The sequence below is a fragment of the Cottoperca gobio genome, chromosome 8, assembly GCF_900634415.1.
Source record: "Cottoperca gobio chromosome 8, fCotGob3.1, whole genome shotgun sequence".
In the NCBI taxonomy this organism is placed as follows: domain Eukaryota; kingdom Metazoa; phylum Chordata; class Actinopteri; order Perciformes; family Bovichtidae; genus Cottoperca; species Cottoperca gobio.
In genome coordinates, this window is record NC_041362.1 from 6,539,313 (window position 1) to 6,566,232 (window position 26,920).

Here is a 26,920-nt window from a genome sequence, read left to right on the forward strand (position 1 = left end):
AATAACAAAGTCCCCCCCCCCCTAAAAGACACATTGTTAACTTGGCCCATGCGGATAGTGCAAACTGTTTTTACATCACTGATGGCAACTTGCATGCAAACAAAAGAAATGTTGAATAAACGCAATAGAAACAGTGTGGTCCACGTTTATTAAGTCATTGTTTTTCCAAAATGCACAAATTAGAAGAGGAGTAACACAGTCTAGAACTTGACATACACCTTCATAAAACATAAACTAAAGAGCTGTGCAATTACATAAAATAGGTGTGAGCTTAAAAATTCTAAATGTATAAAAAAGATAGATACTTAAATTAAAAAATTGAAAGTTTATAAAAATTCAATTGCTTAAAAGTGAATATGAAAATTGTGGAAAAAGTCTTTCAAAAGTAATAGAAATTTTGACATCAATAGCCTATGCACTTTAGTTCAAAGAATTTAATTTTAGGCGTAATTACTACCACTTTATATTGACATATATTATTTTAATATTCACATCTTACACCGCACGTCTTTTAAAGACCCCAATCAGTCACTTTCTGGTTCCCTGACAAATCTTACCAGCAGAGCGGAGGTGGCTACACCAGTGCTTTCAGTCTTTTCTCAACAAAGTCTTGTTAAATCTTATGCGCACAGAATATTACAAACACAGATACACTCCAATCTTTCCTTAACACCATCCAAAATACCGTCACATATAAAAATACAAAGACCATAGTACCTTCAGAGAATAACTCTGACCTCTTTCTCCCTTCTCCATGATGCTAGGTCTGTGTTAATATCATCACCACAGAGTATAACAGAGTCACAGAGAAACATCTTTGGGTTTAATTTGGGGAATGTGGTTTACAAATGAAATTATTTCTCGTTCTCTGGTTAAAAAGCTGAAATCATGTTGCTTTGAAAATAAAAATTGTTATTCTTGGAAATCCTGAATTAAGTCAAAAAAATTTAAAAATCAATATCAAAAATACTCTAGAGTAAATAAATCTTGCGTATAAATATTGGTATGCTGTTGAAGTGGTGTGTTTTCAGTAATAGATTTTTGTAGCACCAACAAGCTACGTGATGCAAGGACACTTATCCACGAGAGGGGTGGCTTCTGTTATTCCAAATGATGATGGTCACACACACATAATGATGTTACTGTGTAAGAGCTATTGTACACATAACAATGAAAACACATCGCTCTATAAAGCAACTAATATGAGATTCATAATGGAATAAAAACAACACGTGTATAATAATAAACTGTATAATGAAACAGTTTTGACTTGTAAGTGGCACACACCGACCACAGTGTACAACAAGGAATGGCTAACGATGCTGTGATGTAATTATCTGCACGTTATAATGTAAGTTATGGAGGGTGAAAACAAACGCACACACAAACTCATTGTTGCTCTAAGTTACACAGATGAGGAGAAAAGCAAACACTGTGATATGAGTCGCTACTGTGGATCGGCTGGAGCTTTATCTAGTGTCACCGGCAGGAGGAGAGGAACCCAGGAGAGGAGACTTCGGTAAAACCTGCACAAGTTTAAAAAACAAGGTGTTATTGTTAATAATCTCATATTCCAGGATTGTTATAGTAAATTAAAACCAAAATAAGCAGTTAAAAGTATTGTTGTGAACTGAAACCAGATAAAAATGATCCTTTAAGGTAAATTCAAACTGAATTGAAAGTATATTGCTGTGTTATGACGTAATAACTGTATGTAGTTACATACTTCTAAGACATTATACTTGACCCTTACAAAAAATCTTTCTGAAACTAAACATAAACAAAAGTCAAAAACTAAATGAATAAACAAACTAAACTGTAAAACTATTATAACCTTGTCATGTTCTGTACAGTTACACTCACAGCTGTCGTAAAGCCGATAAGTTTAAACTTTATTTATACTCGTCCGTGCGGATGTTCTTTATTCTTTTACATTCGATCTGCTTCATATTGCCCTAAGACAACAGTAAGTGTGTGTTGTAGTGCCTCAAAGTACTCACAGGGGACGGGGGCTTCGCAAAGTTGAGGTGAGCATACAGAAGCACAGCAATGTCGTTCTGGCTGGCCTCCAGCGCGATGGACAGAGCAGTGCTGCCAGTCCTGTGAGAGACGAGAGGAGGATGGTGAGAGAAAAAACAATAGAGAGAGACAGAGAAAGGAAGACGGAAAGGAAATATATGCTTACATTGTCGGTGAGAGTGGCATCACAGCCCGGCATAGACAGCAGCTGACGCACAATGTCCACGTGACCGTGTTCACAGGCACACATGAGCGCTGTGGAGCCGTCGTCATCTCGGATGTTGACCTGTGCCCCGCAGGACAGCAGCGCCCGCACCATGTCCCCTCGACCGTGGCTGACGGCCAGCATCAACGCCGTCTGACCGGCCTACAAACACACATTTAAAATCTTTAAACTCATCTTTAACATGTGGATCTAATTCCAGAACTAAATTGCGTCATCACGTAGACTGCATTTCTTTACATGTTTACATCCTGGTGAATAAAACTCTGCTCTCTAACGTGTCTGAATACCCTGCAGAGTTCTGTAAAGGCTCTGTACTGTAAGTCACAAGGGTTCGGTTGTGTTTGGAGCTGCAGTGAAACATAATGAGCAGTAGAGGGCGCACCTGGCTGGCCTTGGCATTGACGTCCCCGGTGCGCAGCAGCTGCAGGACGGTTTGAAGGTCATTGTCAGAGTGGAAGGCGGCCAGAGCTGTCAGCATGATGGCCGTGTAGCCCGCCTTGTTCTGCTTGTCAGCATTACACAGACCTGTCAGGTATATAGGGCGATCAGTAAGACAGGTGAAACAACAGCAGCACAAACAATGACGGAGATGAATGACGTGTTGGAGACTTAATTTAGTGCCCATATCACCCGCGTCTACACTTCCTCTTTATGTAATCTTGACTCTCTCTTCACTTTTTTTCTCATGCACATGCACGTATACACACACCAGTGTCCAGCAGCAGTTTCACCACGGGGAAGTTGGAGTGGGAGACGGTGTAGTGAAGCGCTGTATTCCCGTTGCCATCTGCCATGTTGATTACAAACTCCAGCAGCTGAGGGGAGACTGAGGCGAAGGTGTTCATATAGGCCTTGACAACCGCCGTGTCCGCTGCTTTGTGACAGGACACGCGCAGCCACTCCTGCAGCACGGTGGTGTAGGCTGCCCTCTGAGATCAGACACAATGGGGACAATTAGGAGACGCATACACACTTGACAGACTGTTGGACAAATGCAAGAGCACAGGCATGCAGAAGAGAAAAGGGTTTGTTATAAAAACCAAACCTCTGGAGAAACACACAGGAAATAAGATGTTGTTTGCTCTTCCAGAACTTACAAAAGTGCTGAAAGAAATGTAAGAAATACGGCATCCAGAGCTCAGCGCAGCAAACCCTTTTCGAAACAGAACTTAAACTATGTTTTCTTGACTGAAGCAAACATTTAAAGATCTAATATTGAAGAAAACAAACAAAGCGTGCCCCTTGTAAGAGGCAGGACAGAGTTCAGGATGTTTGTCAGATGGTTGGGTGTGGACGTGAGATAAATCTTGATCGTGCTTCTGCATGTTGTTGTCAGTGTGATTGCTTTTTAAAAAGGACACTCCAGGATTTCCTGGAAAGCAGTATCTATACTGAGTGGATTATCCTGGATCCAGTGAGTTAAACGGACACTTACTGCTCCTTGTTGGCTAAAGGCATTGGGTTCCCCCAGGGCTTTCTGCAGGGCATGAAGAGCTGATATCAGGCTGTCACTCAGGTCCAGTCTGAGACAGACGAGGAGACAACATCAGTCACTGAAGCTCTAACACAGGCTTTATAGTACCATATCCTATATCAGTCTGTCTGTTGACCATGTGTATATTTACCTGACTTGCTTGGCAGATGCTGCGGCAGCGTCTCTTGCCAGGCTTTCAGCTGCCGGCGTTGGCTCCGATTGGCTGGAGACGACGGAGTACTGCTGCTTGGTGATCTCAGTGGTTTTAGTGACACAAAGCGATGAAGAACGGGAAGCTGAGGACGTCGTGGAGCTTTGTTCGGGAGTGGATTCAGTGTTTGATGATGTGGAGGTGATCTCCTGGGTGACTGTGAGTTTTTCTGATGACTGGTGGACAGTGTCTTTAGAGGCAGCTTCGTTTGCTGGACATGGAGGAGTTAGAGTGGTGACAGATGCAGCGTCTGTCGCTGGTGACCGGGGGGGTTTGTCTGGCAGTTTTATGTCTGCAGTTGCGGACTCATTGGGACTCTGCTGCGAGTCTGGAATGACGGCTGGTAGTTTGACGGCAGTCTGTTGAGGTACTCTGTTGCTTTCTGCAGGCTTGGAAGCCTCGCTGTGGGTTATTTGCTGGTTCTGAGCTGCTGACTCTGTTAGTTTTTCTCTGGCTTCATGATATTCGCTGGAGTCACTCCCCTCATCTGAGCTCTCGCTGCTGCTGTCATCTGATGACGTGGACTCATAGCTGCGAGACAAGAACACGTTAGACTGTCAAACAGCTCCATGTCTTTACAACTCACACCTGTTTTATCACTGTGCCTAAGCAACATCTCTACTTTATAACAGTGTACCTTGTATACATATTTAATGAGCAGTGTTGGAGGGAGCCTAAGATCTAAGACTTTCACTGACAAAGAATGCTTCTTTGATTTGTTTTACCAATGCTTAACAAGGTAAGACTTGTGGAGATCAATAATATCTTTACAAGGGCGACTTGGTAAAGACAGCAGCATAAAAGTTACAACCAACGACAATAACCACAAGGAAGATGAAGCAGAAATAAAATGGGTTGAAATATTAAAATATCTACACAAAGTGACCAAAACCCTCCTAATTTGTTCACCATCGTACTTATAAGTGCTTTAAAATCAGGCAGAGACCAATTCCCTTTCTATTCTTAACAGATAAATAATCCTGAAACCTTCTGTGATGAGACAGACTTACCCTCCATTGACTCCAATGAACTGCAGGTTCTTCTTTGTAGAGGGAGATCCTGGTTCACCTTCTGCTTTCCGCTTCATAATGGACCTCAGAGAAGACTGAGGAGAAGAGGCTGCAAAAGACACCAGTGATCATACAAACAGTGGGAACAGGATGTGGTTATCACAAGTCAGAATGATGGTCGTGAGTTCAGTGCAGTTACCCGTCTGAGGGTCTTCGTGTGACTGGGCAGCCTCTGCGGTTGTCTGCACGTGTGTCTCCTCCTCTTTTGAATGCAACAAACCAATCTGATTACCAGACGTGCTAACAGCGATGGCAGGGTTAGCTACAGGTACCGAAGTGGACAACTCGCTCTTTAGGACATCGCGCACCTGCTTGGAGCTGACTGCAATCGGCAACTCAACTGGAGCCTCTGTGAGAGAGAGAGAGAAGAGTTCAACTTTACAACATATCAAATAGACCCTGAGTTGTTATTTTATTGTACAGTCTAATGCAATCCAATGAATCTAGGGATGCACGATAGATATCGGTGTCAATAGATTATCGGTAGATAATAGGAACCTAAGTGCAGCATCTACACTCTGCAACACAGTAGGTGGCGGTATGCACCCATAAAGGTTTGTTTCAGTTCGCTGATGAAACACAGAGAAGAAGAATAAGCGCAGCACGCTAACTAGAGACCCAAACATGTCGTCGCCGACGTGGATGTTCTTTACAATTTTGGAGGAAGTTTTTGTATTTACTAGTGAAGTTGTCGGTTACCTTATAGGTATCAGCCATGAGAAACAGGTCATTAATGGTTCCAAAAAATCTAAATGGAGCATTTCTAAATAAATTCTGCTTATGATCATAAGTTTTACTGTCAGAGACCTTCAGCTTGTCCTCTGTGGTGGCCCTCCACGACTCCAGAAGCTGGTTGAAGGGAGGGGGAGGTGCAGGTCTCTGCTCGGAGCAGCGTGCCCACCTCCACCACAGTGGGCTGCTCCACTGTGTACACCTGGATTCCCACAGTTCTCTGTTCCCTCTGTTCCCTCTGTTGGGGCGGCTGTGTGAAGCTGACCAGGGTGTGCAGGCTGCAGCCTTGTGGCTCCTGCCAGCCCACGCTGGTAGCCAGAACTGGATGCTCTGCCTGAGGGACCTTCTGGACTGCTGCAGCCTGGTGCTGCGCAGCCTGCAGCTCCTGCACCGTCCTCTGTAGCTGGCCCTCAAGCTGACCCACTTGATTCCTGAGAGCCTGGGTCTCTGGCAGCAGCCCCAGATCCTCCTCCCGAACTCCGACTCCCACCTGATGACTTCCCCTCAAATCCTCTGGTCCCACTCCGATGGTGCGCACTTCCCGCTTTGCATCCGGCCGCGCTCCTCCCACAATCACTGTGTCCTCTATCTCACACCCTGAATCTTGAAGCTTGGAGCCGTCGGGTGTGGAGGGAGACAGTGGACCTGCTGGTTTGTTGCTGCTCTTAGCTCCGGTGCTCACCTCTTCTTCAGGGATGTCGATGTAGAGCTCTCCTCGGGAGCGACCTCGGCTAAAACTCAGAGTATGACCCAAGAACTTCTGGCTCTTCAGCTGGACGCTCATCTGCCGCTTCTCCTCCTGCAGCACGGAGATTTTGACCTGCAGCACAGGGATGGTCTTCACCTGCTCTTCCAGCTCCCGTATCTTCCTGAGGGCCGCAGCCATCTGCTCCCTGACGTGCTGCAGGTGTGCTGGTGTTGGAGTCACTGGGGTGGACAGGCCAGAACTCAGTGGGGTGAAGGATCCACTTCCACCATGGGCCCGGTTGAAGCTGTGCGCGCTGCTGAGAGAGGTGTTGGAGCCTGCTACGCTGCTGTGCATGCTGCCCAGGTTGGAGAATCTCCGCCCTTCTTTCTCCTCCTCCAGCTTCCTGCGTGCATCCAAAAGGGTCTTCTCCACCCGGGCGGTGCTGAAGTTGGGCCTCTGCGACGTGTGATAGCCTGGGGCACAGTAGGAGAAGGAGGAGTGTCGGCTGTCCATGCTGGTGTTGGAGCACAGAGACTCCGTGGAGGTCCACCAGGAGCCGGTGTAGCCATAGCCACGGGGCAGGGAGCCATAGCGAGGCCGGCGCTGGATGGGTACCTTCTTGATAGTGTTTCCCTTCTCTATGTCGTTAACATATTTGAGGAAGTCTAGGTCCAGACGGTAGCCATAGGGGGTCTCCACTGAGTAGGGCGCCTCCTGTTCTTTGCCGTGCAGGGAAGGGGGAGCAGGCGGGTTGAGTTTCCCTGAGGGGGAAGGAAATCAACTTTAAACAAACGGAAATCTGCGTCTAATCTTGGGCTCAGACTTTTGAAAATAGCATTAACTTTGGGCTCCTGTGTATTTATGTATGTACTCTGAAACAATTAGGTAGAAGGTGAAAAGACACAGCTACTCTAACCTGACCTTGTATGGATAGTACAAATGTGAAATGACTTGGAAATTGTCTGCCAGTATAAATCCTAACAAAAATAACTTCATTATCATGTGGTGGAGTAATATTAATAACAATAAATAGAAGCTGCACCTGGGAAGCCGGGGTCCATGTGCAGCACCTGAGCCATAACGAGCCTGTTGCTCCTCCTCAAACACCACCTCTCACCTGCGGAGAGAAAGACACGTGTTGAAGGAGGACAAAAAGAAGAGTTGCTTTTCTTGCAGAAATAACAAGACAGGGTTTAAAGCAATAACAGAGGATTGTGTACGCCCAACAGAAACCAGATCAGTGTTTAAACAGACATCGTATAAATAGGCCTTGTTCTCAGCAGACATACTGGCTGCAGTCGAATAGTCCAAAATATGACATCTTATGTCTTTTCCGAACCACTTTTTCTTTGAGCTGGGTAGAAAGCGTCCTGATGGATGGAAAGACGTGACGGAGAATTAATAAGGACTTGGGATTTTCCTAAATGAATCCAATTGCGGCTTTTTTGAAAGCAACTTTAATGTATAGCGCGTACAAAATGTGCACAGTGACAAACTCAACGCTAACTAAGAAATCATACAAATAAACAGCAACGACGGGTGTTATTGATGGCCCAACAGTGTGTCGCGTTTAATGTTGCTGCTACGAGGGAATGTGGGGGGGGCTTTGTCTCCATTCCTTTCAGAAGTGGTCCAGTGTTCCCTTTGCTTACAGGAGATAAGAAAGGAAGCATTGCATCACCTTTCCTCAGCATGTAGATCATTCCACCAGCTCTTATCATGGCTGCGACTTAGTTCTTCTGTCTAACCAACATGTATTTTATTATTTACACCTGTGCTTTTCCTACAAGTCAAGATGTACTTCATGAACGAGGCATACGGACTACATAGATGTGAGTGCTCCACTACATATTACGTTACATTCTGCTCTTTTTGACCCCTTTGTTCTTTTTGTGTGATGGTCAGAAATAGTTTTACTGTTTCTTTCACTTCCTCACTGTCTAATTTGATCTGTTCATTTGTGGGAGTATAGTGGGTCACAGTGGATTGTGTGTTTGTTTCTGCTCTTAGCGTTGAGAGAAGAGGAGTTACAGACGAAAGTTTCCTGGCAGCTTATTCCAGGACAGAGGTTTGAGCCTGCCAGTTACAACCTTATTAGGAATCATCTGCGCACGCTAACTTCGCCTCTCAATTTAGGGTTTACAGACACTCTCTCCTCTTTCTCTCCCTCACTTTCTCCACATCTTCTCTTATTCGTCATCTTTTTTTTTTCTTCTTCTGGTGCTTTCCCCCTCTCTCAACGTCAGCTGACGATCAGGAGGTTTCAGCTGGTCTCTCTCGTTCACTTGCTCAGTACTTCGACACAGAAAGCGCAGTGAATTGCTTCAATACGCTGTTCACACCAGAAGTAGTGCACTGTGACTCTTTTTAAACAAAAGATTGTGCGTTTTCCTCCCACAGAGAACTAACACAGTGCCAGCAACAACATAGAGCCCGCAACGCCGATACCTCCGAGTTTGTGTCTGCTTGGAAAAGATTAACTTTCTAGGTCATCACTTTGTGGGAACTGAGGACGTAATGTTTAAGCCATGCACAGCATTAGCCCGTTAAACATTGTTACATTACGTTAGACTTTAAGGAGCTGATCAGAAGTTTAGATGCAAACCTCCACAAACTCACTTCACTTCACTTTAAGGCTGGTTTTCTGTTTCTGCAGCAAGAACTGAGTCTGTAAGTCAAGCTCTCTCTCTCTCTCTCTCTCTCTCTCTCTCTCTCTCTCTCTCTCTCTCTCTCTCTCTCTCTCTCTCTCTCACTCTCTGTGTCTCTCTGTGTCTCTCTGTCTCTCTCTCTCTGTCTCTCTCTCTCTGTGTCTCTCTCTCTCTCTCTGTGTGTGTGTCTCTCTCTCTCTCTCTCTCTCTGTGTCTCTCTCTCTCTCTGTCTGTCTCTCTCTCTCTCTCTCTCTCTCTCTCTCTCTCTCTCTCTCTGTCTCTGTCTCTGTCTGTGTCTCTCTCTCTCTGTGTGTGTGTGTGTGTGTGTGTGTGTGTGTGTGTGTCTCTCTCTCTCTCTCTCTCGTGACCCTAGTCAGTGCTCGCTCATTTGTGAAAAGTAGGGCACTTGGAAACACTGACTAAATTGACTCGGTATTTGAAGTCCTGCAGTCAGTTTAATGTCCTGGTGCGATCCCCCTTATCTGTGCCCCTTCATCACCCTCTCATACCAAGATTGCCACACACTATGAGGCATGGAAATACTGTCTCTCTCATACAGACCCATTTTAACATTGACAGAAGTACTCCTCACTCTACTGTGATAAGAAGCAGCTGACACTAAGCCAACTATAATCACAGGTCCTGGAGGTCAATTCTAAGACGTCCTTACATTAGATTTGTAGAGGGGGAAAAAGAAGACAGGTAGCACTGCATGGATCAGAACAATATTAAAATAAAAACACAGGTTAAGTTATGTTAAAAATAAGAATTTAAGGCATCTGAGGCGAGGCAGTTTGAGTGTCTGTTTATCTCCAGTATGGAATGAAAGCATTAGATTGTACAGTGCGGTCTGGGTATGAATACATTTGTGAGAAAGTGAGAACAGGACGGAGAGAATGGGGAGTGGTTGGGAGTCAACGAGCATGTCTATGTGTGTGTGTGTGTGAGAGAGAGTATGTGTACAGGAGGGTGGAGGACAGCGCTGACAGGGGACAGTTGATGAGATATAATTAGAATCTGTAGTTTAGCAACCAAACATCCCGGCCCAGCGGACGAGACGGCAGACACTGTTCACTGCTTCCTCCTTTCAGTGCAGTTTTCTACTGCTTCAGATCACATCTACTCAAAAGCAAAGTCACGTCATTCTCTACTTCACAATGTCTCTTTCCCTTTTCGCTTCTCCGGGTGCCATTCGTCCCACATCACCCGCTCAAAACGCCCACGCCACCAGGCCTCCACATCTGCTTCTCCAACAGTGGCTTATTGGGTATTTCTGATGTGTACGTACTCCCCCCCCCCCCCCCCTGAGTGTGTGCGGCTGGGGTGGAGTGGCTGACCTTCCTCCCTCTCTCTCTCGGCTCTCAAACAGAGTTCCTTTGAGATGACATCTGAACAGAAACCAGTGTGTGCCCTTCCCCAGCGGCACGCTACCATTCTTCAGACGACTCTCCTCGGCCAGCTTCATCCAGGACAAATTCCCCCCCACCACCACCACCACCACCACCCACCCACCTCCCCATACAGCTGCATGCCATACTAACGGAAGTTAACATCGCCTGGTCTACTCCCTCCATTCCCTGCTATTACCATTAAGTCGACCCCCGGGGGGTAAGATGCAGGTCACCCAGCACAAATTACACATCTGCGGTATGTCCTGTGAGATGTCACGTCTTCGAGCTCTTGCAGCAACCAGTGCGAGTTGTTTGTTTTTGGACACGCAAGGTAGCTTCAGGTTTATTCATTTACAAACAAACTCTGCAAGCACAACGTATCTGGAGTATTTGATTTACAGCATGTATATAGATTCTTGTGCCTTTGATGCATCAGAGGATTGAGACCACCCTGAAAAGTAATCTAAGATGCCAGGCTTCATTTCGAGGTCAAGTTTTTCAAACTCATTGCTTCCATTCAATGAGTCACCTTATTATTATTGCCATTACAAAGGATTATACCTCAGTATTGCTAAGTCAGAAATACCACTCTTCCCACCAACCAGAGAAGATCTTTATGGATTTTTCCACTGCTTTAGTGACTCTCTCAGCCTTTGGTGATTACTATTCTGCTCAAGCTTGGGAATGGTTTGTGAATTAGGAAAAGAGGGATTTATTTTCCGCTTCATACCAGCTGTTTGCGCTGCAAGGATGGGATCTCTCCTCCCCAGGATCCTTGCTCTCCCTTCCTTTTCTTGCACTCTTACAGTCAGCACCTGTAGGGAATGAAAATAAAGGAAACTTGAACTGTGGCAGTCATGGCGTTTGAATGTAGCAGTTTATAACCCAGATCCCATTAAAAGTAAAAGTAAACATGTCGACAAGCAGTCATCAGAAGACAGTAAAAGCCCATTAAAGGTGTGTAGCTCTGTTGACACACAGATAAAAACAGACAGGTTACAAAAGAGTGGCCCCCGCAAGACTATAAACACAGGTTGCGAAGCCAGAAAAACATTCCAGTGGTTTTGACTGTCACGCCGGATGTGAACAATATACCCCCATGAAATGCCAATCACTCTCTGACCTCCTTGTACTGCAGCCTGCGTGAAGCCTGATCTATGCATCGCTGCTTTTCTCCTCTCGCAGCTTTTCAGAAACTTTCCCCCCACCCCATTCCTCTCTCTAATCAATCCAAGACTGGGACCCTCCCTGCCATGTGATTGGGCAATGTTTTCTGTTTTCTTGCCTCTGTGGCTCACACCCCGAAATCCACGGGCACACACGCCCTCCAGTTTATTGTGGGAACAGCCGTCATCTGCACACCTTAAAGCCAAACTGATTTCATCAACCTCACAATGCGTTCCCTGCATGGACAACACAGACTTGAAGCTTGTCCACCAGATAAGCTGCGTGACTGTGTCTGCTGATTCTCATACATTCTGCTCCGGCTGCTCAGAGTCAGAGTTCTGTGCAAGGGTTTTTTCGCCGGGGGGGGGGTCTCGCAGCCTGAAAAACCCTGATAGGTGACCTTTGCATATCGTAACAAGACTTGCTGTTGTTCAGTCCATTGTTTCATATTATTGTCAAGCCAATACCACAGAAGGTGGAGGAGTGGGGGGAGAAACAGACCTTTTAGACTGGAACGACAGCCAAATCACAAAGAGCCATTCATTCAGCCCCTAGTTCCACAGCTGGTTCTAATATAAAGCAAGGAGGGGCATCTCAAAGAGAGGGGGACAGAGAGAAACGATGTGTGCATGAGTGTGTGGTAAGGACATTCGCCTCAAAACAAACAAACAGTTGATGAAGTGCTGTTATGGACCCACACACTGACAGAAATGGGAAATACACGGACTGATTGAGATCTAGACGTGCCCGAGTCTCCACCAGTGGACCGGCTATCTGCGCTTCTAAGTGTGTAAGATAATGCAATATCATCAATGCATCCCCTGCCCGATTATAGAAACTAATGCCAAAAACTGCTATCAAAAGGATAGGATTAAAGACGGTGAACTATGTGTTGGACAAACACCAAACGTTACGGGAGACAACTTGAACTCCTGTTGACTCCCACGCAGCACAGATGAAAACACACAGATCTCCCAACACTGTCCGAGGCCTGAAGACTGCCACAGATCAACAAACACAGCTGTAGCTTTAATGTTGATTTATTGAAGCAGGGGGACCAATGATATGAAAGCCAAGTGATTTAGCTGTTTTTAATGTGTCCGTCTTCGCGATGATTAATCTGACGCTGTGATGATTCATTTCTGATTTTATATCCCACTAATAAGTAGCAACATTTCAGATGACAAAATGCACCTTTTTCTAATGTCCGTTTAGCATTAAGGGCTCTCAGATTATCCCTCCTTTGCCGGCGCATGTGCCTCTCTTGTCATACCGAGCTAATTGATGTGGCAAAACAGAGACGATATGAAGCAATAGTCTGAAATCTGATCAAGGAAGGGTTACAGGAAAAGGGAGCTCCATCTTTCTACTCCCAAAGGATCCAGAAACAACCCACTCACTTCCTTCCAGCCCAGGAGAAAGGGTAACTAGGGGAGAGCTTAAACGGGAAAGAAAAAGGGGTAAGAAAGAGAGAAAGCAGAGGAGAGCAGTACAGTTTGTGAGGGAGGGTGGGGAAAGAGAGGCAAATCAAAAAAAAAAAGAAAGGGAAGAAAAAAAAGAAACGCTGTTGAGAGTTTTAGATGGAAAGTTCTCGAATGAGAAGACCATGACTGTTCTCATTTGGACTCCAGCAGTATGAATCACCGCTGCTGACACCAGAATGTAGTCTGCTGCTGTAAACGCCGGAACAACATCAGAAAGTTCACATAGGCTGCAAGAACTCCACGCAATGAGTATATATACAGTTTCAAAGGACCTTTCCTCATAATCCTAAATGGCTCCGCCTAGAAGATTACCATCATTTGTGCATTCCACCCCTAAAAATAGGCCGACAATAGAGAATCCCGATGAGAAGCTGCACTTAAATAAAGCTCATTGTTGTTCTGAGGTTTTCTTCTTAGAGTAACAAGCCGCAAAGACCTTAATATAGACATGAAGAAGAGTTTTAAATGATACATAAAGATCGCAACAGGAGACACGGTTGTTGACGTATCTGCTAAGACTTCTTTGTCCTCCTCCTCACTCGGCCGCACAGATGGCTTCATTCAGCCAAATGGTCTATCATGAATAATAAATCAGAAAATATTTACAACAAATCTCTCCCTTGAACTGCTAAAGATTGCTAAATGTAGACGCAACAGCAAACCCATTTGTCGCCAAGCATAATGTGGCTGACGGGTGTACGTCATTGCTTGACGGACAGACGGAGCCTTCACCATGTGTAACTACGTCAGATGATCTCATATCAACATGGTGATACAGTGTGTTCTTGTGCTGCTGGTGGACATGTGGATTTGGACTAATATGGGCTTTAAACTCAGGACAGTGAAATCATAACCCAGTGGGACGTCCAGGATTCTCTGCCCTTTAGCAGAAAGCCCTGTTTTTTACATTAAGGAGTGGTGGTATGGAGGAGCAGACGGCGCTGGCTAGAGTACGGCCAAGAGGAGGGGCCGGCCAGCTCCCATTACTCCTGGAACAGGAGCAGAGTAAACACCCGCCAGTCTGCTATTGGTCATTGTGCTGACCTCCAACAGGAAACTAAGCAAGGGTGGGGCTGAGCGGCAAGGAGCGGCACCGGGGGAAAAAAGACACAAAAAAAAGGCCATTTGGGAGAAAATTCCTGTGCAGTTTGTGGAGGTGGGGATTAAGAATGATGCCGAGCAGAGAGGCCGGAGCGCTGCTCTGTTTTGAGGAAACTGCGGGGTCTGGAAGGGGAGGAAGACGAAGTCCAGATGGCAGTAAGACGGGTGGTGGAGAGCCGGTCAGAGCGGTGCTGGGGTTAAAGGCTCAGGTCACCGTGTGTTGTGGTACCAAGGAGAGGAAGTAACCTTACTGCAGGGGCCTTCTAGTTAGGTGGTTCCCTCTCAGAGATCTAATCAATTACTTCCTGATTCAAAAGACTGCATACAAATTAAAGATAATAAAACATCCACAACACTGACGTTTGTGTGCACCATCTTGCTTTTCTGAGTGATTACTGTATTACTGAGATCATCACTGTCCATTGTACAGTTTCTCAAACGCAAGATTAGACCATATGTTCAGGACTGGCTGCCCCAATTAATAAAGTTAAGTAGGCGTATTAACCCTCTCTTTGTTTACCAAATCACACTGATGGTACTTCTGCAATACTGGGCCGTGTGTTTATCCCTACTTTAAACTAATTAACCTCTAATACAACTAAGAACTCTGTTTTTAATCATCTTAAAAACATTATGCTGTGATAATGCCAAAAAGGTAAATTCTGAATATAGTCTTTGGAGGGTGGAAAACATGCAGATTGACAGGAAGTTTAGGTTTCTACATCTGCAGCGGTTAGTTGACCAATTGATTAATCCGTCGACAGAAGAAGAATCGCCAACTAATTAGATAATTGATTAATAATTCAAGTCATTTTTCATGCAAAAATGGCAGACGTTTCTTTTTTCAGCCTCTCAAATATGGAGATTTGCTGCTTCTCTCTGTTAATATATCATATTAAACTGAATATCTTCGGGTTTCGGACTGACAAATAAAGACATCACCTTGTATTGAGAAACTGGGATGGATATTTTTCAGTTTTTAGACATTTTACAGCCCTAACGATTAAGTGATTAATCCAAAATATCATCAGCAGATGAATGGATATAGAAAATAATCGTTAATTTCTGATGAAATAAGAAGAACACAACTTGCCTGCATGTATATTTACTGAAAAGGCCCGTTAACAGCATTATAGATTTAGTTAACATTCCTTATTTAAGTGATATAAATGATCTGCTGTGTATTGTTTTAACAGAGCAGTTCATTCATCAAGCAGTACATATGTCCTGGTTTGCTAACCAGTGGATCCTAGTCAGTGACGGTGTCATGCAGGTTCAGGGTGTAATTTCATTAGCTTCACTAAACCATTTGAAATGCCAGGCGTGTGGCCCAGTGTGCAAATGGGGTTTATAACCCTGCATTCCTCAACAGCACCCCTGGGTCCAAAAGCTGTAATGAGACAATCACATTCCAGCTTGGTAAAAAAAAAAAAAAACTGAGGTGGGGAAACTCCAGCTGCACACAAACCTGACCAAAGATTCCCTAACTGCATTCAGGGAGACTCCCAGGGGGCTCCGATGGGATTCTGGGGGTCCCCAGACAAACCGAGGAAGAGTCACTTCTATTACACAACACTGTTGTATCACTGGTGTAACGACATGAGTGACAGCTCAGAGCCCGTCTGAGGGCCGTGCAGCTGCTACACTCTTTGGCTCTGGGCTGGTAGGTGATTTAATACAGACAGCAGCCCATTACACAACAACAGCAGGACAGTGGAGTATTGTGTGTATGATGCTGTGTAACAGGCTGATGACTGCACCCCCACATCCTGACAACGTCTGAGTGTCCTTCTTCTTCATAACAACATCTGATGTGTTTACTGATGAATCAGAGCAGTGTACCACACACATCACGAGACATCCGGTCACATAAATGTCATTATTAAACAAACAATCCTCCATACTAAGATAAGACAATTACATATTCAAGAGGGGGGGGCATTCATGTATGCATATTAAGAACAAACTCATTTGTTTATTAAGGGGAGTCAATGAGGGTCATCAGAGCAACTAGCTTTTGCATATCTGAAAATCATAAATGCGGTTAAATAGTTTTCGGTTGGTTTCCCCTCCTCCTGCTCAGCTGACATACAACTCCATCAGCCCTCACTCATCTTCTGAGGATAGAAAGTCCCCTCAGTGATAACTGTCCGGCTACAGGCGGCGAGACGAGCACGTTTAAGGGCAAGAAGCAGCAACGAAAAGCTGACTAACATCTGGAAGTAATGAAAACTTGCAGAATTCACGGACCCACCCTCTCCCAAGAGTCTTTAGTCTTCACTGAGCTTTTCTTTTCTTTTTTCTTTTTTATAAAGGAAATTAGAAAATGGTTAGATTGTTGCACCAGCTCATGTGTGTGAGGCAAGGGGGGGGGGGGAGTCTCATAATGAAGGGTAAACAGAAACAAACAACCAAATGTGTTGCTCGCTCAGAAATGACGTTGGGTGGAAGGATTTTGCAGGGCAGCATATATATCCTGTAAGCTCGCAGACACACTGAAACTCCTGCTTTAATCGATTTAGACTAAAGTTGAGGTCGCGTGGCAAAATCCCCTCTCTATACAATAAGTACGTGGTGAATGTAAGGATAGCCTACTGTATAGAAAATGCACATATTCTCCTATAATATAATAATAATAATAAAAACAAATTAAATAGGATCACTGCAGACTCACATTTCGGCTTGACGGACTAACTTTTAGTTCTTACAGAAACATGATTATTATTATGATGATGTTGAAACCTAGAGATTGTACATTAACGGCGCTTCTCGCCTCCAGTGATGCTCTGGACAGAAAACGCACGCACCGGAGAGGAGGAGCGAAAATAAGACTCACTTAAACATTCCTCGAAAGGGTAAAACAAATACTCATGTGATATTATGAAACCTAATTAATCTGAACAGCATGTTAATAATAGGAATATAATTGACGCTGGGGTGGTTTTTGTGGGGATAAAGGAGCCACTTCTTCGGAGAGAGAGGACAGGGGGGAATGGGCAGGACCGACGCTTCACAAAGAAGTCACACTCACAAGGAGGCGCGTCGTCTGGAGCGCTTTACAATCACAGTTTGTCAAAGAGAAACCAAGACAGTATTCAAACAGAGAGATTTTAACTTAGTAGCTGTTCTTACCTGCCGTTTGGAAATCCTTTCAGCCGCTTCGGCCCAGGAGCGCGCACTGACAGAGACAAAAACACCGCAGCCAAGATGCTCCGCGCCCCCTCCCGCTCCTCTTAAAGGGCCAGCGGCCACGAGGCCAAGGCAGGGCGCTCACACTGGACCTCCATCATCTCACAGGGATCCGCAATCCTCTGAGAGACCTTCATGGGCTTCTTCATGGACCTACACAGTTTGCATTACTGTATTATACATCATATTAACGGGATATCATTACTGATGACAGCATTTTATTGTGACAGTAGGTGGAGCTCATCTAAACTACTTTATCTGTAGCACAGTATCATATTTTATAAACTGATCACGTTTTGCTTGAAAAATCTTAGTCTGTAAAGTAACTAGTAGCTAAAGCTGCCAAAAACAATTTAGTGAAGGAAAAAGTAGAATACTTTAATCTGAAATGCAGTGGAGAAGAAGTATAAAGTAGCATAACAAAACTGTACTTAAATACAGTCACTGAGCAAATGTACTTAGTTACTTTCCACCACTGAAATCCAAACACAACATGAAGAATATTATTTTAATTAAGTAAAAGTAGCAATACAACTACTCCACTACAACTCCTGCATTATTATTATTATTAAGGATGCATTACTGTATATGCAGCATTTTATGTTGTAGCTAATTATAATATAACTACTTTATATACTGTTGGGTTGTTTTGCATTGTGCATTATATTTTGCATGTAAAATGTACAATATTTGCCTCTGAACTGTAGTGGAGTAGAAATATAAAGAAGCGCAAAACAGTATGTACCAACCACCTCAAAGTTCAGGAAGAGATTTGTCGAGTATCAGTAACGATAAGAACCTCCAAGGAAAGTGAAGGACCTGCACAAACCTCCAACCAGCCTCAAGGGACGGACAGACAGACAGACAGGCAGGCAGACAGACAGACAGACAGACAGATCCACAGTTTGAAACTTAATATTAATATAAACATCTAAACTGTAGTGCTGAGTATCGAGTCCTCAGCTTTGATTGACAGAGCCGTCGCAAGTCTTTGTAAAGTAGCTGATTACAAATGCGGGGTCCTTCATTCTGGTAAATTAGACAAACACTGCAGGCTATAATGTGGATGGTCCTGCTGCCACAGGACATTAAGACTAATGGTGTGGAAAAGGAAAGCCAGGGAAACATCTGGATCACATACATCTGTGCCTCGTCTTTATAACCACGGAACACAAACTGTAGTGAACAGTGCCGAACTGTGTGAGGGCTTCATTACAAAGCATGAAATAACTTAAAAACCTTCACTAAAAGAGTTATGTGAAGATAGGAGTTGGTAAATGTGTATTAGACCGAGTTAGACAGGGAGTGTTGGTGTCATTTACCTGTGTGCGTTCGTTCTTTTTAGGTGATGCTATGTACTGTATGGTTAGTCTGAATCTGTCTTATCCTTTTGTGTTTGTCTTTGCTTTGTTCTGTGTGTTTAAATATACAATAAAGAATCTCACAAAAAATATAAAATCAATTCAAATCACTTTTGACTGATAAAAGATACCATAACAGTACAATAGAAATCATAAATCTAAATGTAAGACCCTTATATAGCATCACAGATGCTAAACTATAAACCAATAGTAAGACTCACTATTGACTATTACATATTTGCAGTTATTGTTACAACTAAACACTTTGATAAATGTATTACAGAGTAAAATCTACTCTTCAGTTCTGCACAAATAAAAGCTGACCAGAGGTGTAGGAAGAAAAATTTAATAGAAGGCAGTAGAAAAATGTAAATAAATAAAACAATGTAGATCTAATTGGTAAAAAACAGTTTCCAGCCTCGTAAAAGAACAAAACCACTGATATCTTTGTAGTAACAGTGTTAATGTGCTGCAGTTTGTTTACAATAGTGCAATATAATAGATACAGTAGTTGGAAATAGCTACAAGGAATATAAATCTCCCACAACCAGAGAGTTGTACGCATACATTTGGAGTGCTCCTGGACAGCAGTTCAAATGCAGTCAGCTGCAGTACGACGTCACAGTTCAACATATTCATGTGGGTGAAGGAGATGATGCCATTGCTTCTGTGATAAACATCTGATGTGACTGCAGTGCATTACAAGAGAATTTCACAGTTTAAAAAACACATTTAAAACACCCCCCCCCCCCCACCCCCTATAATAATAATTTTCCTTCAGAAACTGCTACCACAGCTCAGACTACGACTGAGGCCTTCGCTCTTTAATGAATTCTTACAACAAGAGATAGGCAGATAAATGTGACAACTAGAGGACGAAGGAATGTCAGTTATTTGGTCTGTTGATAACAAAAGAAAACTCCCCGGGACTATTTAATAACTGAAGTCTGGCAGCGACTTCTACCAAAGCATAGTTTAGAAAATATCTCCTCCAAATTAAATAAGGCCACGACACAAAACAGACAAACTACGGCCTCTTCAAAAGCAAACACGAGAAGCAAAAGGATAACATGAACAACCCCCCCCCCCCCCCCCCAAAACGCTTCGGATGCTAAATGTGTTTGGCAGCTCTAGTCCGGTAAAACTTAAGTTAAAAGCAGATCAAGCTCAGAGAGATTACCGCGAGGACACTACTTGGTTTAAAACAGCGACATGTCAGAGCCTCGCTCCAAATGTCGCAGATAACCTTCCAGTATAAACAGCCGAGCTTTTCTCCTGCAGAGGTGTGAGAGCGGTGGTGACGGGGGAGACGGCTCAGCAGGGAAAGAGGTGACAAGTGTGTGTGTGTGTGTGTGTGTGTGTGTGTGTGTGTGTGTGTGTGTGTGTGTGTGTGTGTGTGTGTGGCGGTATGGGGGATTATGGCGTGTCTGGGTGGCCCTTAAAATAACGAGCTGGACGAGGAAGAGGACGGCACATGTGTGCTTGTGACAGTTGGTGTGCTATACAGTGTGTGTGTGTGTGTGTGTGTGTGGGGTGGGGGGGGGGGGGGAACAGACGGGATGAGTTGTGGCTAATTTCCAAAGCTTGTTTTTCTCAGTTATCCAGTTTGTTGCCTCAACAGTCGACTCTGCGGAGACTGGACCTGCTGTAGGAGTTCCTGCCAGAGAAAAGGAAGAAGACACAGAATGTTTTACTTCAAAGTGTTTTCTGTCAAATCAATAGAAGTGTTACGAGCTTAATATTGAATTCTGTGACCGTTTGATCATCTGTAAATAGTTCATTTAGGAAAGAAAGTCTGACCCAGGGAGGGAAATCTGTGAAAGTCTTTCTGTGGTGCACGGCTTTGAACGTCTTAGAATGAGAGAAAACCATGGCGTCATTATATCCAGTGTTGTAATATCACTAAGTGGCAGTTTGTCTCCAGATGTTTGAACATGGAGAAGCTGCTACGTCCTCAGCATTAAAGCATCTCTCTGGCAGGTGCTGTTGACTGGAGCTCTGTTTCTGATCATGGAGCAGCACTCCTCAGGCCCTCCACATGCAAACACAGAGCTGAGGCCAAACGCACATGAAAACATATGGTGATAGTTTCCGTCGTCAAACTTTCTTTCGTACATGAATGTAAAATATTTTTACAATGTGAGTTTTTAAATCACTGAATTGTGATTACGCAAACACAGAACGTACGATTCTGTGAAAGGTTTGGTTTTAAGTTACTTAGAAGCAACTTGAGCTCACGTTGTGTGTTTCTGTGCGTGGGCGTGTGTGTGTGTGTGTGTGTGTGTGTGTGTGTGTGTGTGTGAAGTGTCTCAAGTTACCGTTGTGTTTGCGTAGTCTGAGCTGGCAGGGTTCTGTATAGCTGCGGGATCTTGCGGTTGATGAGAGGACCCAGAGCTTCTTTCAGTTTATTGTAGTTCCTCTCCAGCTCTCTGTGGTACTCCTTCTGATCCGGCCCAATCAGGGCTTTGTTCTTCCTCAGGGCATCCTCACACCTGCACGGAGAAAAGAGAGCAGAGAAGACACGGGGGTGTTGGGCTTTGTTTTTATTAGTTACACAGCAGTCTGCGTCTGGGCGGCGGAGCGTGTCATCACCTCTTAGTGAAGTCTTTAAAGCAGAGGCGCAGTTTGTTGTGATGACGAAACAGCTTTGGGTCATCAGGAATGTCGGAGAGAAAGACCTGCGCCACCTCCAGGGGGCCCTGTGAGGGAGACAAACTGTTACACATCTGCTGAGGAATGTCTCTCACTACTTCAAAACACTCACCCAGACTTCCAACACAATTTGGATGAGATTAATAATCCAGCAGGATGTGAGATTATGACATTTTAAACACATTTCATCAGTTGCAAGTACTTAAACAGGCACCTGGTTGACGGTGGTGCCCACAGAGCCCTGCAGCACCATCTGCAGCATCTTGGCGTCTGAAGGCTCTTGGGTCGTAGCGAAGGCGAGCTCCTGAGTCTTCTTCTGCATGTCCTCAATGGCCACCTCCATGGGGACGAGAATGATCTGGAGAACCAAAGATAGAAAGATATTGTTGGCTTTGTTTCCCTCGTGTCCCAGCGATGGAAGAGTTGTTTTAACGCACCTTTGTTTGAAAATAATAAATAAAACTCAGATATTCTGCCAAAATAGACGAAAAGGGAAATGGGGGTCTTGAAATACATCCCCCGGGCACTACATTCATATAACAACTGTCCAATAATCCCTGCACAACAGACACCCACCTCCTCCTTGTGGATAACATTGATGCGTGTCTTGATGTAAGGAAAGGCGTGAGTTGTTGTCAGGATGCTTTTGCGTTTGTACTGCTCATTCAGGTCGCCGTGGGCTCGGCCGTCCAGAGTGAAGGGAGTACAGTACATGAAAGTACGCAGGTTGTAGTTCTTGTCGAAGTAGGTGATTCTTTCCTTCAGCTCGTACGTGTCGAAGAACGGCTCAACGTAGGTGATCTGGAGGTAGGCCTGAAACAAACAGTCATCAGTACAATTAAGTCTGTATGGATATATTTATGAGTCACATCCTGTGTGTGCACAGATCCTGACACCTTGTTGGGATCCAGTTTGTTTTTGTCCACTGGGTTAGAGTCCTTGATAATTTCAATCATGTCGTCCCCAAACCTCTCCGAGTAGAACTCCTGCGAACCGAACACATTCATCTTTAGAAATACGTTTCTCCTAAATCCTCACTGACGCCTTCACTAGCATCCAGAGTAGTTAACATGCCTCGAGTCTGTGGGAGATCTCGGCTAATTTGGTGATTGATGGTTCCTTGTAGACAAACTCTTGTTCATCCAGGTCTCCGAACCGGCAGCCATAGAAACCCACCCGGAAATAGGTCCCAAACATTCTCTAAACACTAAAGACGGGACAAAACAAAACAAAAAACAGTCAACAGCTGCAAGTCTATCAATTCCCTCTATTCAAATTATTATTTGTGTCATTATGTGACTTTTTAAAAGATCTTACACCTCGTCACTTGTTATTTAAGCAGATGTTCCTTTATTCTTAACAGAAATACATCAATGCTACACAGATGAAAAGACTCTTGTTACTGTATAAAGACTACAGAACTCTTAGCAACCTGTGTAGGTCAAAGAGAGAATACATATCGAGGCTGAAATGTAGTTTCATCACAGTAGGAGGGCAGCAAGAAGAGTTTGACTGCATCAGAGAGAAACTCACCAGTAACAGGTCATACACAGCGGTGGGGAGAAGAGGACCAGCGATAACGTAGAAAGAAAACATTGTCAATACAAAGTAAAAGGAATGGCTGAGTTAGTTTATGTAATATCCTCAGTAACAGATGAACACGTTACCTCCCATCCTGAACTCTGAAAGTGGAAAAAGAAAAGACACGTATAAGGAGGAATCCAGGATGAACACTTACAGCCCAGTTAATCAGGTAATCACTTAATTGCCGGTGATTTCGACTCACTTGGTTGTAGACTTTGTTGAAGGCATCCTGCAGCTTCCCGTGGACAGTAGCCAGCTTTTTAAAGTCTCTGTTGGCTTCATGGACGGGCAGCAGAATCTTGTACACTTCATTTATGGCCTCGTACATAGCGGCCTGGGGTTACATCACAACGGAAAGCCAGTTTAACACATGACACTCCTTCAGCCGCGTTAATGCTGTCACTCTGTGCCGCGTCAACATACAGTCCCGTCACCACGTGGTGGGAGAATATGAGTCGTACCATGTTGAAGGAGGCAGATGCTTGCTCCAGGAGGCCCACCAGGCCGGACTCGCTGAAGTACTTCCCGGCACAGATCCCCTCCTCCTCTGGAGACAGGACGTCATCCGATACGGCGGACTCCTCCAACACGTTGGATGAAATATTCTGAGGGGAAAACAAAGAGGAGTCAGAACAAAACTGATCTTTATACTTTACCCTGTGACGGCAGTGCTTCTCTCCTGGGTGCTAGCTGGTGCAGGGTCCCAGGGCAGTCACTACTCATCACACTCGCTTTGTGCTTGATCAGGTGCGCCCCTAAAGTCTTCAGGTGCTGATTAGCAAAGAATACAAGCGGTTCATATTTTACAAAACAAATACACATCAAAAGTCAACAACTAGATACAAATATAACATTTCCATAATGAGACACAACGGTCAATATTTCCATAAATATCAAGAGAGTAGATAAATATATTCATAAGACTAGAAACTATATACATATATGTTTATTAGAAGAAGGTACCATAAAGACCTTTATAAAATATTTACTCTTTTGTACTCCCGACTCACGTTAATTATATCTTGTTAAGGAAATGTAATATTTATATAATTGTTACTGCTTATTGTTATTATTACTGTGTTGGGGAATATAAACCTGTTACAGCACATTACAGACGGCGTCTCTCAGGGTTAATGAAGTGTTTTATCTCAGTATCCTGGTGCGCGCTGGAAACTTTTGTTGACTGTAAAATCTTTATATTTGCACATTTCGACAATCGCAGGTTTGAGTCTTGACGTTCCAGTTTTAGGGCAACGTCCCATCTCATTCTGCCAAACTGCGTGAGTCACCACATCAAACAGCGCTGACCTGAAATGTGACACAACCGATTGGCAGGTAGCGGCAATCCTCCAGCATGTTGAGGTATTCTGCCACCAGCGCTGCGCTGTGGACCAGACAGTGAGCGGCCTCGGCATGGTTCCCTCTCTCAGAGTGTTTCCCTGCCATGTTCTGGAGCCACGTCAGACGCAGGTCAGGGGAGTTCTGGTAGCCCTTCGCAATCCTGAAAGAAAAATATCAGATATTATATTTCTGACATGTTCTCGTTATATGCAGGTCTTATTAACGTGCATCACCGTACCTGTACATTAGGTCGATGAGCATCTCTGGATCCTGCTGATGCTCTTTCATCTTCACAGTGTCAGTGAGGATCATGTGCAGGTTGAACACCAGATCCTGGACCTGCAGTTTCCAAAGGGCAACGCAGCACATGAGTTAAGTTTCATCCGTTCTTGCGGCTGCAGGCGAGACTTTGAACAGAGGCCGTTACACACCTGCTCTGGGAAGGGCGTGTCGCGCAGCTCCAGGTCCTCTTCAGCGTACGTCAGGATCGTCTTGAGCGAATGGCGAAGGTGCTCCTCGTTGAAGTTTTGTGACGTTCCCACCAGTGACGACAGGGACATGGTGACTTGCATCTTCACTCGAGCAAAGTTCTGGTCCAAGGATAAAAAAAAAAAAAAGTAATATAGCGTCTATTCCTCAAACATCTGGTACAGTATGCGTACGGGAGGTTTTACTGGTATGTCCCGGATTATAACAGGAATATTAAAATACAAATGATTTACAATGCACCGACTTACGTTTCCAATCTCGAAGTTCTGCCTCATGAGCAGGTAAAGAGAGGCGGAGGCGTGACTTCTGACGGAGCCGACACTGCTGCTGCAGTGACGCAGGAGACGCAGGCATAGGTCGGCACAAAGCTCCGTGTCCTCGTCAAACAGCATCTCTGGAAACTACACACAGAACACACACACACACACACACACACACACACACACACACACACACACACACACATCACTATATATACTCCTTACACAAATGTATTAAGTAGGATTTACTATTTTTATAGTTTCTTTCTTTGTGCAATGATTTCTTTTATACAATTCTTCTTGACTGTAAGAAGTAAAGAGGATGAAACACATGCAGAGTCAAAATTAAGCAAATATACACATGAAATAATCTTTTTGTTCGTTTCCCCTAAAAAGTGTTAAAAATAAATTAAAAAACAAGATGAGCTGGTGACAATATTTCGAGCTGAATTAACATTAGATTGCTGTAATAAAGCGACAGAGAACTATGACAGAGACATTTCACTCATGTACCTTGAAGACCAGAGCCCTTTGTGTAGTGAAGCAGTGCTGCAGGAAGAGGGCGCTCCGGTTGCCTGCCATGCTGTGGAGGAGCACTCTCAGCACCCCACCCAGAACACTTTCCTTTAGCTCCGAGGCCACCACAGTCTGACAGAGAGACACGGCACATTACAGCAAGGGATCTCTACATGAAATGGACAGCACTGTGTGTGTGTGTGTGTGTGTGTGTGTGTGTGTGTGTGTGTGTGTGTGTGTGTGTGTGTGTGTGTGTGTGTGTGTGTGTGTGTGAGATGATGATTGCTCTACCTTGACTACAATCTCCAGTGTGTCCAGTACTATCAGAGAGGCCTCAGTAGCTAAGTTTCCATCCACCACAGACTCCTGCTCCATCTCCGCTTTAGTCCTGTGAGTCAGGTTATTTCACATCAGTATCACAGTTAAGAAATATCTGGACAAAGAGAATTATAAATCAAGAAATCCATTAGTAATGTAATTAATGTAAACACACTTATCCACTCTGTCTGTATTTTGTCTCCAGTGAGTGACGTTCTTCCTCCACCTCACGTTCTCCTGGCTGCCGTACGGACTCCTTTCTGGAAGAGTAAACAAATGACAAATGTTATAAAACAATATAAACAGCTATTGACCTGCACACATTAGCGTGCTCTCAGGCGACTCACCTCTGCAGCGGCGGACCATCTCCTGACGAGCCCCGATGGTGCCCAGTATGGCCTCCTCCAGCCGGGCCTTCATGTCCTGAGACTTTTTAAACGTCAGACTGTTGATCCTCTCCAGAGCCTTCTTCCCCTGCAACAGCCATCAAACATCACAGGACAGAGACCAACAACAATAAAAGAGATGAAATAAAAACATTTGGATTTGTTAGACTAAATACATGAACAGTTAAACGCTATGAAACTAAATACTGAACCTTGTACCTTGTATTCAAAGCAGGAGACACAGAGATGCAGAAGATCCAGCAGGCGGTTGATTTGCAAGACAGACAAATCCGACACCCAGCGCTCCAGGAGAGCAGCATCTGCATTCTTCAGCACCCACAGGAAACTCACCAGCAGAGTCCTGCTGCACTCGGCAGACAGAGAGCTGGACTGGCGCCCAGCCTGGTGAAGACAAACACACAGACTCAGTGCCAGTCTTTGAGTCTGCTTCAGTACAAAATGGCTGTTTACAGAGAGTTGAGAAGGACATAGAGCCACCTACAGGCTGAGAGGAGCAGTTGTATTTCAGAAAAGAACAACAACATGGAAAGAAAGCAAAACGCTGTTTGATGGAGTGTCTGCGTGGCGTTACAGGAAGGTCAGAGGTCAGTCT

General features: G+C 44.5%; 2 protein-coding genes across 4 annotated transcripts in view; both read right to left on the reverse strand.

Annotated features, from left to right (window-relative positions):
- Positions 1-129: 129 nt before the first annotated feature.
- Positions 130-17,430, reverse strand: kank2 (KN motif and ankyrin repeat domains 2). Its single transcript, XM_029438253.1, has 13 exons — positions 17,344-17,430; positions 11,190-11,274; positions 7,463-7,537; positions 5,808-7,181; positions 5,140-5,349; positions 4,941-5,049; positions 3,871-4,461; positions 3,681-3,768; positions 2,955-3,174; positions 2,628-2,770; positions 2,186-2,386; positions 2,001-2,099; positions 130-1,526 (listed from the first exon to the last, which is right to left on the reverse strand). The coding sequence occupies exons 3-13, from the start codon at positions 7,497-7,499 to the stop codon at positions 1,470-1,472; spliced, it is 3,129 nt and encodes a 1,042-aa protein (XP_029294113.1). The 5' UTR covers positions 7,500-7,537; positions 11,190-11,274; positions 17,344-17,430; the 3' UTR covers positions 130-1,469.
- A 1,661-nt stretch (positions 17,431-19,091) lies between these two features.
- The window catches only part of dock6 (dedicator of cytokinesis 6), a 28,313-nt gene continuing 20,484 nt past the window's right edge, over positions 19,092-26,920 (reverse strand). For all 3 annotated transcript variants that reach the window (XM_029437243.1, XM_029437242.1, XM_029437244.1), the window contains 19 exons: positions 26,527-26,709; positions 26,269-26,395; positions 26,097-26,181; positions 25,895-25,991; positions 25,601-25,735; positions 25,076-25,228; positions 24,770-24,928; positions 24,577-24,677; positions 24,306-24,498; positions 23,459-23,602; positions 23,200-23,331; positions 23,081-23,095; positions 22,488-22,613; positions 22,310-22,399; positions 21,990-22,226; positions 21,628-21,771; positions 21,354-21,460; positions 21,080-21,253; positions 19,092-20,418 (listed from right to left, as the gene is read on the reverse strand). In XM_029437243.1, the coding sequence (XP_029293103.1) occupies positions 20,376-20,418; positions 21,080-21,253; positions 21,354-21,460; positions 21,628-21,771; positions 21,990-22,226; positions 22,310-22,399; positions 22,488-22,613; positions 23,081-23,095; positions 23,200-23,331; positions 23,459-23,602; positions 24,306-24,498; positions 24,577-24,677; positions 24,770-24,928; positions 25,076-25,228; positions 25,601-25,735; positions 25,895-25,991; positions 26,097-26,181; positions 26,269-26,395; positions 26,527-26,709 (2,445 nt within the window). In that variant the 3' untranslated portion in view covers positions 19,092-20,375. The remainder of the gene's footprint in view (positions 20,419-21,079; positions 21,254-21,353; positions 21,461-21,627; positions 21,772-21,989; positions 22,227-22,309; positions 22,400-22,487; positions 22,614-23,080; positions 23,096-23,199; positions 23,332-23,458; positions 23,603-24,305; positions 24,499-24,576; positions 24,678-24,769; positions 24,929-25,075; positions 25,229-25,600; positions 25,736-25,894; positions 25,992-26,096; positions 26,182-26,268; positions 26,396-26,526; positions 26,710-26,920) is intronic.